The sequence below is a fragment of the Capra hircus genome, chromosome 20, assembly GCF_001704415.2.
Source record: "Capra hircus breed San Clemente chromosome 20, ASM170441v1, whole genome shotgun sequence".
Taxonomy (NCBI): Eukaryota; Metazoa; Chordata; class Mammalia; order Artiodactyla; family Bovidae; genus Capra; species Capra hircus.
This window is the reverse complement of record NC_030827.1, coordinates 26,042,266-26,062,079: the sequence shown is the minus strand read 5'-3', so window position 1 is coordinate 26,062,079 and position 19,814 is coordinate 26,042,266. Positions and strand designations below refer to the sequence as shown.

At 38.0% G+C, this 19,814-nt stretch overlaps 1 protein-coding gene across 1 annotated transcript in view; it reads left to right on the top strand.

Annotated features, from left to right (window-relative positions):
• ITGA2 (integrin subunit alpha 2) overlaps window positions 1–19,814 on the top strand; it is a 109,043-nt gene that overhangs the window by 71,019 nt on the left and 18,210 nt on the right. Inside the window, exons 13-23 of the mRNA XM_005694721.3 lie at window positions 362–505; window positions 2,269–2,472; window positions 3,179–3,315; window positions 5,063–5,202; window positions 10,422–10,573; window positions 13,435–13,545; window positions 14,126–14,208; window positions 16,477–16,618; window positions 17,712–17,804; window positions 18,600–18,676; window positions 18,764–18,847. Of these exons, the coding sequence (XP_005694778.2) occupies window positions 362–505; window positions 2,269–2,472; window positions 3,179–3,315; window positions 5,063–5,202; window positions 10,422–10,573; window positions 13,435–13,545; window positions 14,126–14,208; window positions 16,477–16,618; window positions 17,712–17,804; window positions 18,600–18,676; window positions 18,764–18,847 (1,367 nt within the window). The remainder of the gene's footprint in view (window positions 1–361; window positions 506–2,268; window positions 2,473–3,178; window positions 3,316–5,062; window positions 5,203–10,421; window positions 10,574–13,434; window positions 13,546–14,125; window positions 14,209–16,476; window positions 16,619–17,711; window positions 17,805–18,599; window positions 18,677–18,763; window positions 18,848–19,814) is intronic.

The following is a 19,814-nucleotide window of genomic DNA, read 5'->3' as shown; positions in this document are numbered from 1 at the left end:
TTCTAAGTGTTCCTTAAGTGTAGTCTTTTTCCCACCAGCATCAGAAATACCTGGAGTGCTTACTTAAAATACTGTTTTCTTGATTGCCCTATAGATATTGCATCAGAATCTCTGGAAATGGCTCTTGGGAATCTGTATTTTACAGGTGCTTTTTTGGTGATTTTTGTGCGCCCTAAGTGCTAAGAAGCAAGTGTTAGATTGTGGCACAAAGGGAGAGAAGGGGCGATGTTATCTATCTTTATGTTCCTAGCACCTTACAGGCAACAGATGCTCAATTTTTGTTGGTTGAATGAGTAAATAAAAGTTTAATGTAATACTAGGAGTAGAAAAATCCTAGTGTGGATATGCTTTATTCCTGCAGATTGGCTCCTATTTCGGTAGTGTGCTGTGTGCAGTCGATGTGAATAAGGACACCATCACAGATGTGCTCTTGGTAGGTGCACCAATGTACATGAATGACCTAAAGAAAGAGGAAGGAAGAGTCTACCTGTTCACTATCACAAAGGTAAAAAAAAAAAAAAAAATTATTAAACGGATTTCGTTTCATTTGCTTTAGTATTAATAGATAAAAGTGAGTTTGCATTTTTACAGAATAAAGTCTTTATTATGAAATAAAAGTATGGTTTATATTTCATTTTGAGGATGTCACCATTGTTATAGTTTCAAAAATCACATTGAAAACCATAACCTAGAACTTAATGTATAGTGTCCTGCCATCTTCCACAAGAGGTCTTTGAATATATATTTTCTTTACAAATAAAGTCATTATAAATGCATGTTGTTTTTTGAAATACATACACACACATGCATATACATCTGCGTGTTTCCCAAATATCTCATTCAATTATTCTTCTTTGCTATAAAGATAACAATAACAGGGCAAAGCTACTTTGTTGACATTTTACAACAGTAAGGACAAATTGTACCGGGCACTTTAGAAACCGCCATATATTCCTGTATACTTTCTACATTAGTTTGTCAGGAAATTCCATTGCTTGACATTTAGATATATATCCAAATCTTGGAAATTCCAGTTCTTACACACAGAACTGAGCATACTCTAACATGGAAAAGCCTAGTTTTGCCAACTTATAGACTGAACTAAATCCATGCACATAATTATAGTGAACTTAGTGAAACCTGAAAAGAAAACCAAAATTAAAGGCACAGATTGACATAGAAAATTAGATGGATAGATAAGGAAAGGATGGAAAGAGAGAAGCTGATATTCATGTAGTAAATGTTATATTTAACTGTTGCGATATTTTGTCTTACTTTATTTATTTAAATTAATATAATAGCCCTTAAACAGAAGCAATTAAAACAATTTGAAAGCATATAAAGTGTAATTAAGTATTTAATAAGGGAAGAGCATATCTACTAGTTTGAAAATGTAACAAATCCCCAACTTCTTAAATGTTTCTTGCTAGTCAGATATTCTGAATATCATTAATTGCTAAAGGTGAAATGATCTTTCAATATTTTACCAAACTCAGTAATAAATTAATTTTCATAAGATTATTATAGAGGAGAAAGAATAAAAACAGACTCAGTTTCATGGTTGAAGAGCATTGCTTTCTTATGAGGTCATGAAATATTTCCATTCTTGACTTCAAAATCTGCAAAAAAAAAAGAAAAAGCCCACAATTGTATCTTTTACAGGAAAATGTCTTTTCTTTGGCAGAAATATTCAGTGTTTTATATAATGGAATATTAACAATCTCATCTTTCACTTCCTATACCATTATAATTATGCCACTGTTGTTCAATAGCTTTTAAGTAAAGGACTGTATTAAGATATTGTGTTTTATTTGTTTCTACCTTAATTTTATTGAAGAGATTAGTAGACTTGTACCAGAAATTTTTTAAATCAAAAAATTTTGGAAACAGATGAGTGAAGATCCTAATATTAAGATGAAAAAAGACAAAGAAATGGACACGCTTATGTAGGTTGTACAGGCAGCCTACAGAAAAGAATTGCTTCTTTTCACCTTGGTTTATGAGCAGATAGCCTATGACCTTACTTTCAATATAGCACAGTGATTCATTTGTACATAGGTAGGTAGGTAGATGGATAGATAGTTTTTTTTTTTTGGATTCTTTTCCTTTTTAAGTAACTAAAAACTATTGAATATAATTCCTTGGGCCATACAGTAGGTCCTTGGTTATCTATTTTATATCTATATTTATACTACTATAAATATATAGTAGTATATATTTGTTAATATAAGGTTGGCTTTAATTGTCCCCTTTTTCCCTCTTTGCAAGGGCATTTTGAATTGGCACCAATTTCTGGAAGGCCCCAAGGGTCTTGAAAATGCTCGATTTGGTTCAGCAATTGCAGCTCTTTCAGACATCAACATGGATGGCTTTAATGACGTGATTGTTGGTTCACCTTTGGAAAATCAGAACTCTGGAGCTGTGTACATCTACAATGGTCATGAGGGCATGATTCGCTTGAGGTATTCTCAGGTAATCCATAATTTTATGGTGATATGTTTACATGTGAGTATCATTGTGTTAGAGCTAGAGAGCATCATGTGGGTCATCCAATCCATCCCTCTTACTTTATAACCTAATTCACTTATTCATCAGATATTCAGTGAACCTCTACTGTGTGTCAAGCTCTGTCTAGGCTCTGGGAATACTGTAAAGAACAGGACGGTCACCTTTGTGCTTTGTATGGATCTTTCATTCTTGTGGAGGAGACAGAGGGAAAGAAGATAAGAAAAATATTCCAGAAAGTAGGAAATGATAAGGAACTTTAAAAAAAAACTAGGGAATAAATTTTCAGGGCTAGGAGGTATCAAATATTTGAGTGAGTGACCAAGGAAGCCTCACTCAGAAGCAGCTTTTGAGTAAAAATCTGAACGAAATGAGCTAGGAGAGGAGTCAGGACCCAAACCTGCATCGGTTCCTTCTCCAGTTCACTGATATCTCACTGCTTTGTGCTGGCTTGTTATTTTATGTGAGAGATTCATGCCATTTTCTTTGATGAAAATGTGGCTGCAAGAATAATAATCAGATCAGATGAGCTATGAAAACTCAATGGAGTTCTGTGGAGAATAAAACAATCTGAGAAATGGCCGTAGAAAGAATATACCAGGGCAATGTAGATGCTACCTTTTTTCCATTTCAGTTGTCATGAGCTATAATTTCATCTCAAACTTGCTTTTAGAAAATCCTGGGGTCCGACAGAGCCTTTAGTAGCCACCTCCAGTACTTTGGGAGATCCCTGGATGGCTATGGAGATTTAAATGGGGATTCCATCACCGATGTGTCCGTGGGGGCCTTTGGACAGGTCGTTCAGCTCTGGTGAGTCGTTGAGAGCCAGACACAAACCAGTTAACAAACACACGGCCTGCTAAGGAGAGCAGATTGCTTTGCTAGTATTGTGAAAATGTCACAAGCATTATATAACACTCGCAGACATTTGTATGTCATAGTTTGCATAGAGGAAGGAATATGTTTTTCCTGGTGGGAAAGAAAATGCTTGCTTAAGATTAGAACCAAGTTTCTCTTCTCTATAAAATGAGGAGGAAAAGTGTATTGAAAAGATAAAGCTCTTGAAATGGTATTAAGGATATTTCTGATTATTTTTTTATTACCTCAACTTGTATAAAAGAATTCTCATGAGAATGCTCTAAAAATACTGAATACCAAGGCCACACAAGTGAAGTACAACTTCTCCTGTGGTTAAAAGGTATCTTTTACAATTATTAGTCATAAACAAGAAGCCATTATTTAGGTTTAGCTGACCTCTCATTGACCTCAGGAGGAGTTGAAGAGCAGGGGGGAACAATAAGGGATTCAAGAGCCAAGGAGCAAGGGCAAAAAATAAATATATTGGGCTGGTGAAGGAATGGAACCAGAAAGAAACTGAGAATTCTGTTGGGAGTCTCTAAGAAAATATAGTTCAGTTATCCATTAATGTCTGTCGAAAAATATGTTTTAAATGTCCAAGTATGTGAAGAACAGAAAGAAATGAGGTATTGAGTAAATCACACTGAGTTCAATGAAACTATTTACAGTATCTCACCTGTGCTTTTAAAGGATGAAATGCATTGTTTTCCATGCATCATTTTTCTTTCAGTGCCTGACAGGCAGGTTGTTAGTTTCTCCACCAGAGATTGAACCTGTGCCCCCTGAAGTGGAAGCACGAAGCCTTAACCACTGGACCACCAGAGAAGTTCCTTAGTGCAGAGGTCCCCAACCACCAGCCCATGTTAGAAACCAGGCCACGTAGCAGGAGGTGAGCAGATGAGGCTTCATCTGCCGCTCCATTACTGGTGTGAACCATCTCCCTCCCCTCTGCAGTCTGTGAAAAAATTGCTTTCCACGAAACCAGTTCCTGCTGCCAAAATTTGGGGATCACTGCCTTAGTGCATCATTTTAATGAAATCTTCATGTGGAAAAAATAAAACTCAAATGTAATATTTAAGGCTTTGAAAAAAAGAAAATATATCTACTGGATAAAATCAGTTTAGAGTAACATTAGAAAAATACAAGCTGTGATGACATAATTATGTGGCTGCTTTGGAACAATTTTGTAAGAAATCATACCTTTCAGTGAACTTCACCCTGTAGCCACCTTGGTAGACCTCAGGCATGGTAGGCCATATACTTCCTATACTGTGGCATTCCCTTTTAAGATAGCCCATGATGGCCAGACTTTTTTCTTTGAAGGTGGGTTTGATTCATCTAAAAAGTCAAGACACAAGGAGTCAAATCCATTTTTTGAGGGGACCAGTTAAGCTAGGTTATAAAGCATCTGCCTGCAATGCGGGAAACCTGGGTTCGATCCCTGGGTCGGGAAGATCCCCTGGAGAAGGAAATGGCAACCCACTCCAGTATTCTTACCTGGAGAATCCCATAGACAGAGGAGCCTGGCAGGCTACAATCCACGGGGTTGCAGAGTCGGACATGACTGAGCAACTTCACTGTCTGTCTGTCTGTTAAGCTAGGTTAATGCTGTTTTGTGGTCACATTCCTACAAGGTGCTAAGACTAGTTTTTCTGGGTAGCTCCCTGAGAATAATTTTTTTTAAACATTGGTCTTTCAGGTCACAGAGCATTGCTGATGTATCTGTAGATGCTTCATTCACACCAAAAAAAATCACTTTGCTCAACAAAAATGCTGAGATAAAACTTAAACTCTGCTTCAGTGCTAAGTTTAGACCTACTAATCAAAACAATCAAGTGGGTGAGTAAACCTGAAATAATCTGCACAAGAGATAGGTTTGCTTATAGAGTTTCACTTCTGATGTAAACTATGCTTGGGGTATGGAAACCAAAAGAAATAGGGTCCTGCAGACACTTGAATTGCCACATATTTGAGGTGCCTGAGAATGGTTAATTAGGTACGGAAGGTGTTTTAGACCTTCCTCTGTCATCTTTAGAAGGTCACATTCTGCTGCAGAAAGTCATGAAGTCAGTGACATAATTATAGCCTCTTCCAGTCTATTCTTTAAGTTTCTCTTACCCATACCTTCCTAATGGAAAACCATGAGCACATGCAAATTACACTGAACCTGAGTCCATATTAGATGAGTCCACTGTGAGTTGGCTATGCCATAATATAGGTAGAGTGTGTTCAGTATGAGGATCAAATATTTCTTTTCTTGAAAATTTAAGAAGCATGAAATAATGAGAGAGAAAGTACAGAACAATGTATAATTTGTGCCCAGTGTTTTATATTTTCTAAATAATCCATTATGTGAACCGAGAACTTTCAGATGTATTAGCAGGATTTAGAAAAGGCAGAGGAACTAGAGGTCAAATTGCCAACATCCATTGCATCATAGAGAAAGCAAGGGAAATCCAGAAAAGCATCTCCTTCTGTATCATTGACTACACTGAAGCCTTTGACTCTGTGGATCACAACAAACTGTGGAAAATTCTTAAAGAGATGGAAATACCAGACCACCTTACTTGCCTCCTGCAAAACCTGTATGCAGGTCAAGAAGCAACAGTTAGAACCTTACATGGAACAACTCACTGGTTCAAAATTGGGAAAGGAGTATGTCAAGGCTGTATATTGTCACCCTGCGTATTTAACTTCTATGTAGAGTACATCATGTGAAAGGCCAAGCTGGATGAATCACAAGCTGGAATCAAGATTGCCAGGAGAAATATCAACAACCTCAGATGTGCAGATAATACCACTTTAATAGCCAAAAACAAAGAGGAACCTAAAGAGCCTCTTGATGAAGGTGAAAGAGGAGAGTGAAAAAGCTGGCTTGAAACTCAACATTAAACAATGAAGATCATGGCATCTTGTCCCATCACTTCATGGCAAATAGAAGGGGAAAAAGTGGAAACAGTGACATATTTTATTTTCTTGGGTTCCAAAGTCACTGCAGATGGTGACTACAGTCATGAAATTAAAAGATGCCTGCTCCTTGGAAGAAAAGCTATGACCAACCTAGACAGCATATTAAAAAGCAGACACGTCACTTTGCCAACAAAGATCCATATAGTCAAAGCTATGGTTTTTCCAATAGTTATGAATGGATGTGAGAGTTGGAGCATAATGAAGGCTGAACACCAAAGAACTGATGCTTCTGAACTGTGGTGCTAAAGAAGACTTTTGAGAGTCCCTTGGACAGCAAGGAGATAAAACCAGTGAATCCTAAAGGAAATCAATCCTGAATACTCATTGGAAGGACTGATGCTGAAGCTCCAATACTGTGGCCACCTGATGCAAAGAGCTGACTCATTGGAAAAGACCCTGATGCTGGGAAGGATTGAAGGCAGGAGGAGAAGGGGATGACAGAAGGTGAGATGGTTGGATGACATCACCAACTCAATGGACATAAGTTTGAGCAATCTCAGGGAGATAGTGAAGGATAGAGAAACCTGATGTGCTGCAGTCCATGAGGTTGCAAAGAGTTGGACATGACTTAGTGACTGAACAATAACAACAAATAATCCAGTGAAGTGAGGGAAAGTCTGAAACATGACCGATTGGCAGGGGAGAGTAAGGAAGACTGTGGGCAGTCTTTCTCTGGATTGGTCCAGTTGTCTTTGGCAGCCTGGCTGAGGTCCTACATGTCCCTTAAGTCTTTCTAATCACTGCATCTCACCTCCATCTCTCCTGCTCCAATTATCTCAGTTCCTTCAATATGCAGCCATTGATTTTTAGCACTTAATCCAATATTACCTTCTTTCATTTGCTGCTGTTTCATGGGTCCACATCCTTTCCATCAGATTTTTTTAAGTTGAAGTGTAGTTGAATTACAATGTTGTGTTACTTACTGTTGTACAGCAAAGTGACTCCGTTATGCATATATATCCTCTCCATCAGATTTTGGCTCTAATTATCAGAAACCTGTAGTTCCTTGTTATTCAGTCATTCAGTCGTGTCTGAGTGTTTGTGACCCCATGGACTGCAGCACTCCAGGCTTCCCTGTCCTTCACCTACTCAAACTCATGTCCATTGAGTCGATGATGCCATCCAACCATCTCGCCCTCTGTTGTCCCCTTCTCTTCCTGCCTTCAATCTTTCCCAGCATTAAAGTCTTCCCTAATAAGTCAGCTCTTTGCTTCAGATGGCTCAGATGGTAAAGCGTCTGCCTACAATGTGGGAGACCCGGGTTCGATCCCTGGGTTTGGAAGATCCTCTGGAGAAGGAAATGGCAACCCACTCCAGTACTCTTGCCTGGAAAATCCCATGGATGGAGGAGCCTGGTGGGCTACAATCTATGGGGTCGCAAAGAGTCGGACACGACTGAGCGACTTCACCTCTTGCTTCAGGAAGCTAAAGTATTGGAGTTTCAACTTCAGCATCAGTCCTTTCAATGAATATTCAGGGTTGATTTCTGTTAGGGTTGACTATAGCTATTTTATTAGGTGGTGAACAAATTAACTTAAAGGGTAAAAATATAGAGGCAAGTTGTCACGATTTATAGAAGAAATAAGAAGGCTAGGAACACAAAGTTAGATTCACGTCTTGGCATGTCTTCCATGTTTTCTATTTTTCACATTCATCTGGCATTTTTCCTTTCAAGTGTTCAAACACTACCCAGCTCTGTGTAGCACATTTCACACACCTGCCTTTTAGCACACCCATCTGAGTAGCCATGAGAGTTGAGTCAGAAACCATTACTGTCTAAACATGAAATGGCTAGATGGAATGTACAGCACGGTGATTTTTGTTAATAATACTGTAGCGTATACAGTTACTAAGAGACTAGATTTTAAAGGTTCTCACCACACAAAAAAAATCGTAACTTTGTGAAGTGATGGGTATGTTAACTCACCTTATTGTGGTAATTATTTTGCAATGTACAAAATCACTATGTTGTATGCTTTAAACTTACATAATGTTATATGTCGATGATATCTTAATGAAGCTGGAGGACTAAAACATTAAATATAAAAAGTTAATTTGGAAAATCTATTAGTTGGCAGAAATGACCTCTGCTGGCCCTGAAGCATGGGTTTGTCTCAAACATCTTCCTCCTAGTTTTTGATTGTACTTCACCTCTTCTGTTACCACATACTTGAAAGGCATTTTCTGCTTTCAGAGAATTTTATTCCCTCCCACCTGTTCTCTAGGGTCTCTTACCATTGGGCACCGTTCCCTTTGAATCCTCTTCTTGATGCCTTAGGTCCATATGGTCATGATCATTTGTCACTTACTAGCCTGGCAATAATAGTGTGTAAGACAGAAATCCCACCTCTGTGACTTTGAAAAGTCAATTTATAAAGCATATGACTTCTGTTATTTATTGCATTAGGTGCACACTCCAGTTTGAAGTTAATAAGATCAAAAGGATTATCATATTGCCTATGTAACTATGTATCATTTTGGAAAAAATGAAAATTGTCCTTACCACATGTACTAACTTTGTCCTAGCTACCATCACTTCCCTGCCATTACTTTTCCTTTGTGTTATTTTCACTACTTATTTGTAGTTCTTGATTCTTTTGTATTTTATCTTTGTTAACCTCATGAAGTATTCAGAGCCAGAAAAATTATACATCACTTCTAGCAGATATTTGAAAGGTTACATGTAGAATGCTTTTGGAAGTATAGTCAATCTTTAAACTCTTGGAAGTAATTCAGTTCAGTTCAGTCGCTCAGTCATGTCTGACTCTTTGCAACACCATGGATTGTAGCATAACAGGCTTCCCTATCCATCACCAACTCCCGGAGTTTACTCAAACTTATGTCCATTGAGTCGCTGATGCCATCCAACCATCTCATCCTCTGTCGTCCCCTTCTCCTCCCACCTTCAATCTTTCCCAGCATCAGGATCTTTTCCAATGAGTTAGTTCTTCGCATCAGGTGGCCAAAGTATTGGAGTTTCAGCTTCAGCATCAGTCCTTCCAATGAATAATCAGGACTGACTTCCTTTAGGATGGACTGGTTGTATCTCCTTGCAGTCCAAGGGACTCTCAAGAGTCTTCTCCAACACCACAGTTCAAAATCATGAATTCTTATAAGTAATAAGATAGAATAATCCTAAGCAATGCAGTTGATGCTATTAATAGTATCAGATCTTCTCAGTGTTGGGTGGGTAGCCAACAGATTTTATTGAAAGTTCTGATAGTTGGACATTAGCTACTGACATCAGTTTTTATCACATATGTTTCTCATTCCATTTCCCTAGGTTAGTATTATTATCTCTGTTTTATAGATAAAGAAATGGAGGTTCAAGGAGGTTAAGAAAATTGCCTAAAGCTTGTCAATGATGAGATTAAGATTCAAAACAAGCCTGTCCAATTCAACACTTGTTATTGCAGTATAACATGACTTTCCCCAAGTAAGCTTTTGGAATATGCAAGGCGCTATACATTTCCCCTTAGAGTATCTAATTTAATCCTCAAATAACAGTGAATCCTCTAAACTGCATAGAAATAGTAGGAATATGGGGTCTGATTTCAAAATTACTCAAACTTTACTTCTGACCAAGCCATAGCTGTGTGAGCTGAGGTGAATTATTTTGAAAAACCAAATAATATTCTATTAATTATCTGAAAAATAGGATAATAATATCCATGTTCCAGGTTTATTGTGAAACTTATATAATGTATGAGAACGTGTTCAATTGTAGGCACTCAATAATAATACCTTTCCTTTGCACGTCACCATGTTACAGACAATGAAATTGCTGTTTGAGGAAAGAGTTTGACCAACATCATTCAGTAGATTTCCGGGTGGCAAGTCTTCTTTTCCTTCCACTGCGTCAAATCCCATTTCTTTGAATCACGTTTCTTTGTATCCACAGTCAACGTACATCATACCAGAGCTGCAGTTACAAATATCACAGGCCATGGTTCACAGTCCATCAAAAGGAAGACAGGTTTTTGTTTTCTTGTAGTCAGAGACTTAACCCAGGGAGGTACGATAAAACAGGAATGCCTTTTCCTTAAAAATGTGTTTGTAATGACATTTCTTTATGACTTTTATTATAGCCATTGTGTATAACATCACAATTGATGAAGACCAGTTTTCATCCAGAGTGACGTCCAGGGGGTTATTTAAGGAAAATAATGAAAGGTGCTTGCAGAAGACCATGATAGTAAGTCAAGCACAGCGCTGTTCTGAGTACATGATCCACATACAGGTGAGCCTCCGAGTCCTCTCTTTCATCTCCTTCCTTTTTAAAGACTAAGGAATGGTGGAAGCCTGAATTGGAGGCTTATGAGTGAGAAGACCCCTTGCTCTTCTAATTACTGCTTTTTTTTGGTCTATGAATAGGAGTATATTTCCCTTACTCTCATCTATGTGGTTACATGCTATTATGTAAGTTAGTTGCATTAAGTTTTACTTGGGATGGCAAGTAAAAGGGCTAAAAATAAGATTCTTCAAGAAATCAAAGACAGTGATTTCTTAAATGTTTAATAGGAAGAACTTTTAGTTGATGATAAATTTTATATTGACATTTTCATATCAGGAGAATATTTATTTTTAAATGATTGAAAAGGATAACTCTAATTGCCCTCATTATTAGATTTAAGTTGATACAGGTGAAGGATGGTAGATTAGGAGGTAAAAATTCTTTGCTCTAATCTTATACCATAATTACTATAGTTCACATGAATTTTGAAATTCTCCCAAGTATAAAAAGTGCTTCTCAGAAGAAAATTTCTTAAAAAAGCTTATCTTATAAATTATATGATTATTTCCCCCCAGAAGCCAGGTTGTGGTATTTGAAAGTACAATTTATTCAGGAAACTATTTTTATAAGAGTTATTTAAGAACTTTCCTAGAATGTGGTTCTCAAAGTTTAAGATGCTTAAGAATTTCCAAAGAAACTTTTATAAAATTCATATGCTGGAACCCCATCCTCCTCAGAAATTCCCTTCAGATCCAGTGAATATGTCTAAGGGGCATCACCAGACATTTCTCAAATAGAAGGATGATACAGAAATCACATCTCAAGAAGTGCTAAGAGTTGAACAAAGAGCTGGATGAACTAAAATCAGTTGAGTAATTTATTGTTCAGGTTGAAGCTTTCTTCTTTGTGAAGGCCTAGACTTTTTTTGTTGATAATGTGCCAATTATACATCTTTAAAGGAATAAAAGCCAGATTCCATTCTCCCTTATCCTTGAGCTACGTGGTGGGTCAAATTAAACATGTAATCCATTGTGGGGGAAGTAAGACAGCCAGGATGTGGTGTACGTATGTATATATATAAACTGGAGAAATAAATGGCAACCCACTCCAGTATTCTTGCCTGGAGAATTCCATGAACAGTGGCGCCTGGCAGGCTACAGTTCATGAAGTCACAGAGCCAGACATGACTGAGTGACCCAACTACTACATATATAAATACGTCTCCTATTCTCTCCCATGTGTACTTGTGAAGTTTTTACAAGGTGTATATTATTGTGGTCAGCTGAGAGATATTGTTCCAGGTAACACCATATTTGCTATCAATACCCAAGTCCATCCTATGTGCCAACCCTACAGCCGAGGATACATTTCCCTGTAGTCAGGAACTCACTGCCCCTGCCCCTCTACCCCCTGTCCAAAGGGGTCAAGACAGAAGTCCTGCTGAGATAAAGATATCACTCCTAAGAAAAGGAAATTTAATTTTTAGTGCTTACCAACGTACAGGCATTCTTCTTTCTTGAAGGAGAATGCTAGATGGTGTTTGCAGCCCTGTTTTGGCATTATTTTCATTGTGCAATAGACAGGAAACCTCAAAAACTAGAAGCAGCCCAGGCCTCTTGGAGCACTGCAAATCCTCCACCATCTTTACTGGACAAAGAGGAACTGTCCTACTTACAGCTGGACAGTGCTGGTTTCAACGCCTGCTGAGTGATATGTGCATCATCTTCGACATGCAAAAGAGCACTGACAGACAGCTAGGCAGGAAACTGGGGAGCTTGGTTTTGAGTATGGGAAACACTTTCATCTGGTTTTGTAGACTAAAGACTAGAAAGGGGAGTCCCCTTGTCGATTCCTGACAGTGAACCCTGGGACTTTCCCTTCCAGGTCATTATATTCTCTTCCAGAGGTTTGGTCAGGACACCTGTAGATGCCAAAAGTCTTGGAAGTAGGAATGGGAAGAACATGGCCAACAACCCAAGAGCTAGGTACTAACAGAGTGATCTTCTGAGCACTGAAAACTGGATATCTCATCTAAATATTGATCATTACTTATATAAATAATGAAATGACTGATGAGTTTATCTGAATCAGTGCTTCAGATTTTTACTGAGCCCAAGTTTTGAAGTCTCTTAGAAGTGGAGAAGCTAACAGCAGACTTCAGTTCAGTTCAGTTCAGTCGCTCAGTCGTGTCCGACTCTTTGCGACCCCATGAATGGCAGCACGCCAGGCCTCCCTGTCCATCACCAACTCCCGGAGTTCACTCAGATTCGCATCCATCGAGTCAGTGATGCCATCCAGCCATCTCATCCTCTGTTGTCCCCTTCTCCTCCTGCCCCCAATCCCTCCCAACATCAAAGTCTTTTCCAATGAGTCAGCTCTTAGCATGAGGTGACCAAATTATTGGAGTTTCAGCTTTAGCATTATTCCTTCCAAAGAAATCCCAGGGCTGATCTCCTTCAGAATGGACTGGTTGGATCTCCTTACAGTCCAAGGAACTCTCAAGAGTCTTCTCCAACACCACAGTTCAAAAGCATCAATTCTTCAGCACTCAGCCTTCTTCACAGTCCAACTCTCACATCCATACATGACCACTGGAAAAACCATAGCCTTGACTAGACAGACCTTAATTGGCAAAGTAATATCTCTGCTTTTGAATATGCTATCTAGGTTGGTCATAACTTTTCTTCCAAGGAGTAAGCGTCTTTTAATTTCATGGCTGCAGTGAAGAAGCAAGAGCCTTGAAAGTTCAAAGCAGAGCTATTCTGCATGACTGAGAGTGGACTGTGTGTTTAATTGTGAGCACATGTGTGGTCATTTTCTTGTTTGAAGCTGCCATGCCCTAATCCACTAACTCTGTGTGTATTTAGGAGCCCTCTGACACTATCAGCCCTCTGAATCTGTGTGTGAACATTAGTCTGGAAAACCCTGGCACTAACCCTGCCCTTGAAGCCTACTCTGAGACGGTCAAGGTCTTTAGTGTAAGTATGGCTTGCCTTTCTTGGAATTCCTGACTAGCTGGCAAAGTTTCAGTCACTGCCTTAGTGTTTGTAAGACACTTAGGACATAGCCTAAGTTGGTAATTTTCTAATTGAAGTACAGTTACTTCTATGGAAAGTTCACCAGCATGTAAGTTCCATGAGGACCGGGATTTTGTCTTCCTTGTTCCCTGCTCTGTCTCCAGCACTGCGAGTAGTGCTTGGCCTGCCGCAGGCGCTCAGTAAATGTTTATTGAAGAAATAAATAACAATAAAGGGAACACCTTGTGTTCACAACCCATTAAAAAAAAATAAAATGGTACCTCTGAAATTCTCTGTATTATTCCACATTCTATCATATCCACTTTTGTCTTATGCCCCTAGATTGCACCACCATCCTGAATGTTGCATTTATCAATGTTTTTCTCTCTGTTGTTGCTAAACATGTATATATTCCTAAAATGTGGTTTAGTTTCACAAGGTTTTGAACTTTATATAAATGGAATAATACTATTATGTGTTCTTCTACTTTAACTCAATAGCAAATTTGGGGGATTGTTTTTCTCTTTTTTTTCTTCTGTAGATCCCTTTCCATAAAGACTGTGGTGATGATGGAGTTTGCATTTCTGATCTAGTTCTAAATGTTCAGCAGCTGCCAGCCACTCAGTAAGTTTTACTTTAAAGCACAGTGAAAATTGTTGAAATAAAAGACATGTTAGATTACTTTATTCAAATGATTGTGTATGGAAATTTTTTTCTACAAAAGAAGCATCATAACTTCTATAGATCCTTAAAATCTAAATTTCAAAGTATCTAGAAATAAACTTAACCAAGGAGGTGAAAGACTTATACTCTGAAAACTATGAAATATTAATAACAGAATTTGAAAATAATCCCAAGAAATTGAAAGATATCCTGTGCTCTTGGATTAAAAGAATTAATATTGTTAAAATGTCCACACCAAACTACAGATTTAATGCAATCCCACTCAAAATATCCATGACGTTTTTTTATAGAACTAGAGCAAATAATTCTAAAATTTATATGGAGCCACAAAAGACTCCACATTTTCAAAGCAATTTTGATAAAAAAGAACAAAGTTTGAAGTATCTTCAGGTTATGCCTTAAAGCTACAGTAATCAACAGAGCATAGTTTGGGCAGAAGAGCAGACATATAGATCAATGGAACAGAATAGAGAACCCTGAAATAAACCCATCTGCTTATGGTCAATTAACCTACAACAAAGGCAAGAATATACAATGGAGGAAAGACTGTCCCTTAAATAAGTGGTTCTGGGAAGACTGGATAGCTACATGTAAAAAGATAAAATTAGAACATTTTCTCATATGAACTACAGAAATAAATGCTAAATGGATTAAAGACCTAAATATAAGACCTGAAACCTCAAAACTTCTAAAAGAAAACAGAGGCAGAACACTCTTTGTCATAAATTGTAGCAGTAGCTTTTCTGTCTCTGTTTCTGAAAGCAAAAGAAATAAAAGCAAAAATAAACAAATGAGGCCTAATTAAACTTAAGAGCTTTTGCACAGCAAAGGAAACCATTAACAAAACAAAAAAATAACCCACTGAATGGGAGAAAATATTTGTAGATGATATGACCGCTAAGGGGTTAATATCCAAAATATATAAACAACTTGTACAACTCAATGTCAAAAAACCAAAAACCTGATTTTAAAAATAGGCAGAAGACCTGAACAGACATTTTTCCAAAGAAGACATACAAGTGGCCAACAGGCACATAAAAAAAAGTTCATCAATGCTAATCATCAGAGAAATGCAAATCAAAACCATGATGAGGTATCATGCTATTTCATACCTGGCAAGATGGCTGTCATCAAAAAAGAACATAAATAACAAATGTTAGTGAGGATGTGGAGAAAATGGAACCCTTTTACACTGTTGGTGGGAATGTAAACTGGTGCAGCCAACTATGGGAAACAGTATGGAGGTTTCTCAAAAAACTAAAAATAGAACTATCATATGATCTAGCAATTCTGCTCCTGGACATGCATCCAAAGAAAACAAAGACACTAATTCGAAAAGACAGACGTACCCCGGTGTTTATAGCAGCATTATTTACAATAGTCAAGGCATGGAAGAAACCTAAGTGTCCATCAATAGATGAATGGATAAAGGAAGATGTAACATACACATGTATATATATATTTATGTATACACATTTATATATATAATAGAATATTACTCAGCCATAAATGGATAAAATTCTGCCATTTGCAATAATGTAGATGGACCTAGAGGGTATTGTGCTTCACGAAATAAGTCAGAGAAAGACAAATATTCTGTTTCACTCATATAGAGAACTTAAAACAAAACAAATATATATTACAAAATAGAAATAGAAAAATAATAAACTAGTAGTGGGCAGAGGGAAGGAGGAAGGGGCAAGATAGAGGTATGTAATTAGGTGATACAAACTATTAATATTATGTAAATGTAAAAAAGATAAGTAACAAAACTATATTGTATAGCACAGCAAAATATAGTCATTATTTTGTAATAACTTTCAATGGAGTATAATCTATAAAAAGATTCAATCACTGTATTGTACACATGAAACTAATATTATAAATCAACTATACTTCAATATAGAAAGTATAAATTTCACTGTCTCTCATCCATATAGGAGTAAGCACTAAGAAATATAAAACCACTTATATTTGGATGGTGTCTTTTTCTGCAGTGTAATTAAAAGCAACAAAGAAGAAAACCCAATAGGATTTATTCATTCATTGCCAATATTATTTTACTATGAAGATAATTTGTTATTAAGCAGTTTTCTCAGTCTCTAGTAAATCCAAAATTTGTTTTTTAAATGAGTATTTGAATGCTGACTTAAAAAAAGAAAACAAAACTGTAATGACTTTTTTTTTTCTCCTTTTTACTGTTAACAGACAACAGCCCTTCATTGTCAGCAACCAAAACAAAAGGTTAACATTTTCAGTAAAACTGGAAAACAAGAAGGAAAGTGCCTACAACACTGAGATTGTTGTTGATTTTTCAGAAAACCTGTTTTTTGCTTCCTGGTCCATGCCGGTACGTGAAGGCACTCTGGTGATAACTGCTATTTTTGTTGTCAATTACTGTCTTCCTTCTACTCAACTCTCTAGGTCCTCTGTGTTCTCTGAAGAAATTCCTTGCCCCTCAACATGATCAATCTTGACACTTGTGGCTCCCAACTAGTTACACTGCTTGAGAACATAGCCTGGCTGTGTATCTAGACCAGTTCAGCTTCATGGCTTAGATCAGATTTTTCCTTTGACCTGACCCTTGGCAGTTGTAGCCAGACTCTACCGTAAACTCTCCTCAAGCCATATGTGTGATGAGGCTGCATGGAGCTGCACAGATGCTGGGAGTTGCACTTGCTCTCAGAAATTAGAGTCCCACAGCTCAGCCCAAGCTCTGTAACCACAGGTCTTGCTGCTGCCAAGATAATGCATTCCAGCGAGGTCAGTTACTCATGCTGACTTGATCACTATACCAGGAACACACTTGACCATGAACGCCCCCCTGGTTCCTCTGCCACCAAGCAGTGAAAAGGAGAGAAGGGAACAGCTCAGATTTTCCAAATTCACTACTTGATGAAAGGGTTTTAAAAATGGTTTCATCCAGTTTCAAGTCATTGTGAACTTAATAGATTTAGTGTTCTACACCAATTCTGACTTTAGTGTTTAAATTTCTTGTGCCAAATGACAGCTTCTTATTTTAAAGAGAAGAAACCTGAGAAAATCTAAAGATGATTCTTTTATTTAAAATATAAACAAAAGCTATATTTTATTTGCTCTTGAAACTACAGCTTTCAAATATATTGAGAGAAAGGTATATATTAAAGACAACATTTCTAAATAGTGGATTAAATTTATCTTGTGCTTCTGAAATATGACATATGATTTATTTCTGGGGGAAATTTCAGTATCTGACTTTGTTTTGTTGGGTGGCCTGTCTAGCAATAAAAATAGATGTTAGCCATCTGGACAATACATAGAAGATTTTCAAGTCTTGGTGTGAACACAACCTTACTGCTAAAATATCTAGGTGGTTTATATTTCTTTTGGCACATATATGCACGAGTGCACACACATACAGACATTGAAAAAGAATTGATCATTGTTTCTCTGGTCTCATTCAGGTTGATGGGACAGAAGTGACCTGCCAGATTGCTTCATCTCAGAAGTCTGTTACCTGCAATGTGGGCTACCCTGCTTTAAAGAGCAAACAACAGGTAGAAGTTCCATTTCATCCCCAAATCCATGCTGACCCCTTCCCATGATTGGTGTTAATTCACCAGTGAACCATCTTTCTTTATTAAGTGTCATCATTTGAGAGGCACCACAAAATAATTGGCTGCATATTTAAAGAAGTTTTTAAATATCTGCATGCTTTAAATTATTAATAAAAGTGGGATTTCCCCCTATACAGTTCATTTCCAAAGACACACACAACATAGAAAGATTTTCTGAATACCAGTCAAAGTGGTTTATACACAGTCATGGATATCATTTGTTAACCCCTGGTAGTAAGCAAATTTTACATCAGCACAAAGCCTTCAAATTCAGATAAGTATTAGTGCCTGTGATATGGATGGTGGTGGTGGTGGTGTAGTGGCCAAGTCGTGTCCAACTCTTTTGTGACCCCATGGACTGTAGCCTGCCAGGCTCCTCTGCCCATGGGATTTCTCAAGCAAGAACACTGGAGTGGGTTACCATTTCCTTCTCCAGGGGATCTTCCCAACCCAGGGATCAAGGCTGGGTCTCCTTCTTTGCAGGCAGATTCCTCACTGACTGAGTCTTTAGGGAGACCTGCTGTATGTATTTGTTAAGTAAACTCAGTTCTGTTCTGAAGGTGAGGCAAGGTGGACAAATACATAGATATTCTAGACATTAGAAAGCTTAAGTTTCATAAAATTCAGAATCAAATGGGACTGAGTTTACTTTTATGGAACAGTTTTTTTTTTTTTTTTATGTTGGTCCCTGAGTACAAAGCATCATAGATTGATGAGTTTTCATTTTGTATATAGGTGACTTTCACTATTAACTTCGACTTCAATCTTCAAAACCTTCAGAATCAGGCATCTATCAGTTTCCGAGCCTTGAGGTAAAACATGATGAAGTCATGAATTGATGAAAAGTGGCTTTTCTAATATTTCTCTTTCAGTAAATTTTCTAATATTCCTTTCAATAGTGAAAGCCAGGAAGAAAACATGGCAGATAATTCAGTCAACTTAAAACTCTCTCTGCTGTATGATGCTGAAATTCACATAACAAGGTAGGTGAAACAGTGGGGAGCCTAAGATCGCAGCTCACAACACATTTGGTTCATGACTAAAGAAGTCCTCTACATGCTCATTCTTTACTGGAGAATTTGAATTTCAATGTTTCCTCCTTGTCAACTAAAACAGAAGTCCAGGGGCAAACTGGTCCCTAGGGGACTCTTGAGGGACTCTTCAGATTTATTAAGAGCAATCCCGGAAAGATAATTGTCTGTCACGTGCCAAGGGGAGCTCCCCTGCAGGCTCTTGGACGAGCTGTCAGAGCACAGCTCGCAGGGCCCCAAGGAGCTGCCACCACTTCCTTCCCCACACCTCTGTCCCACTGTCCACATGAGATCTCAAGGGGTAGCCCCACTCCTGGACATTGAAGCCCTGGGCACAAATATTGAATCTAGTCACAGAAAATTCCTGGCACAGTGGATTAGGGGTTTCTTCCAACCAAGATGAAATGAGGCATTTTTCAAAAGAGGTCATCCAGAAAGAAATGAGTTATTCCACTTTCTTGTCTGTCCAAAGCAAGTAAACCTGAGAGCACCGGCCAAAACACTATCGCTTGATACCTATTATCTTGAATTGTTCAGAGAGACAGGTGTCTTGCGAGGTGAGTAACTTGCAGACACCACAGGTGCTGATATTATCACCTTCATTCCCACTTAGTGAAGTGGGTTCATGGGCACGGACACGTTGTGGCACAGCTGTGCAGGTGCAGAAGTCCCAGGTGAGGCCCACCTCCAAGCCTGGGAACCAGAGTTCTCTAGCTGCTGAAACTCTATGGCAGCTTTGCAGTACAGCTCAATGACCCCTGGAAAACACACAGCAACCTATCCCCAGGGAGCCAGGCTACAAAGTGTCCAGTGACTGCAGCTTTCTCTAACATCACTCCAACCCCTAAAAGCATGGAATATGTGGATCATCCAACAGATCCCTGAGCAAAAACAAAAAGGAAAATATGTCATTATGTCT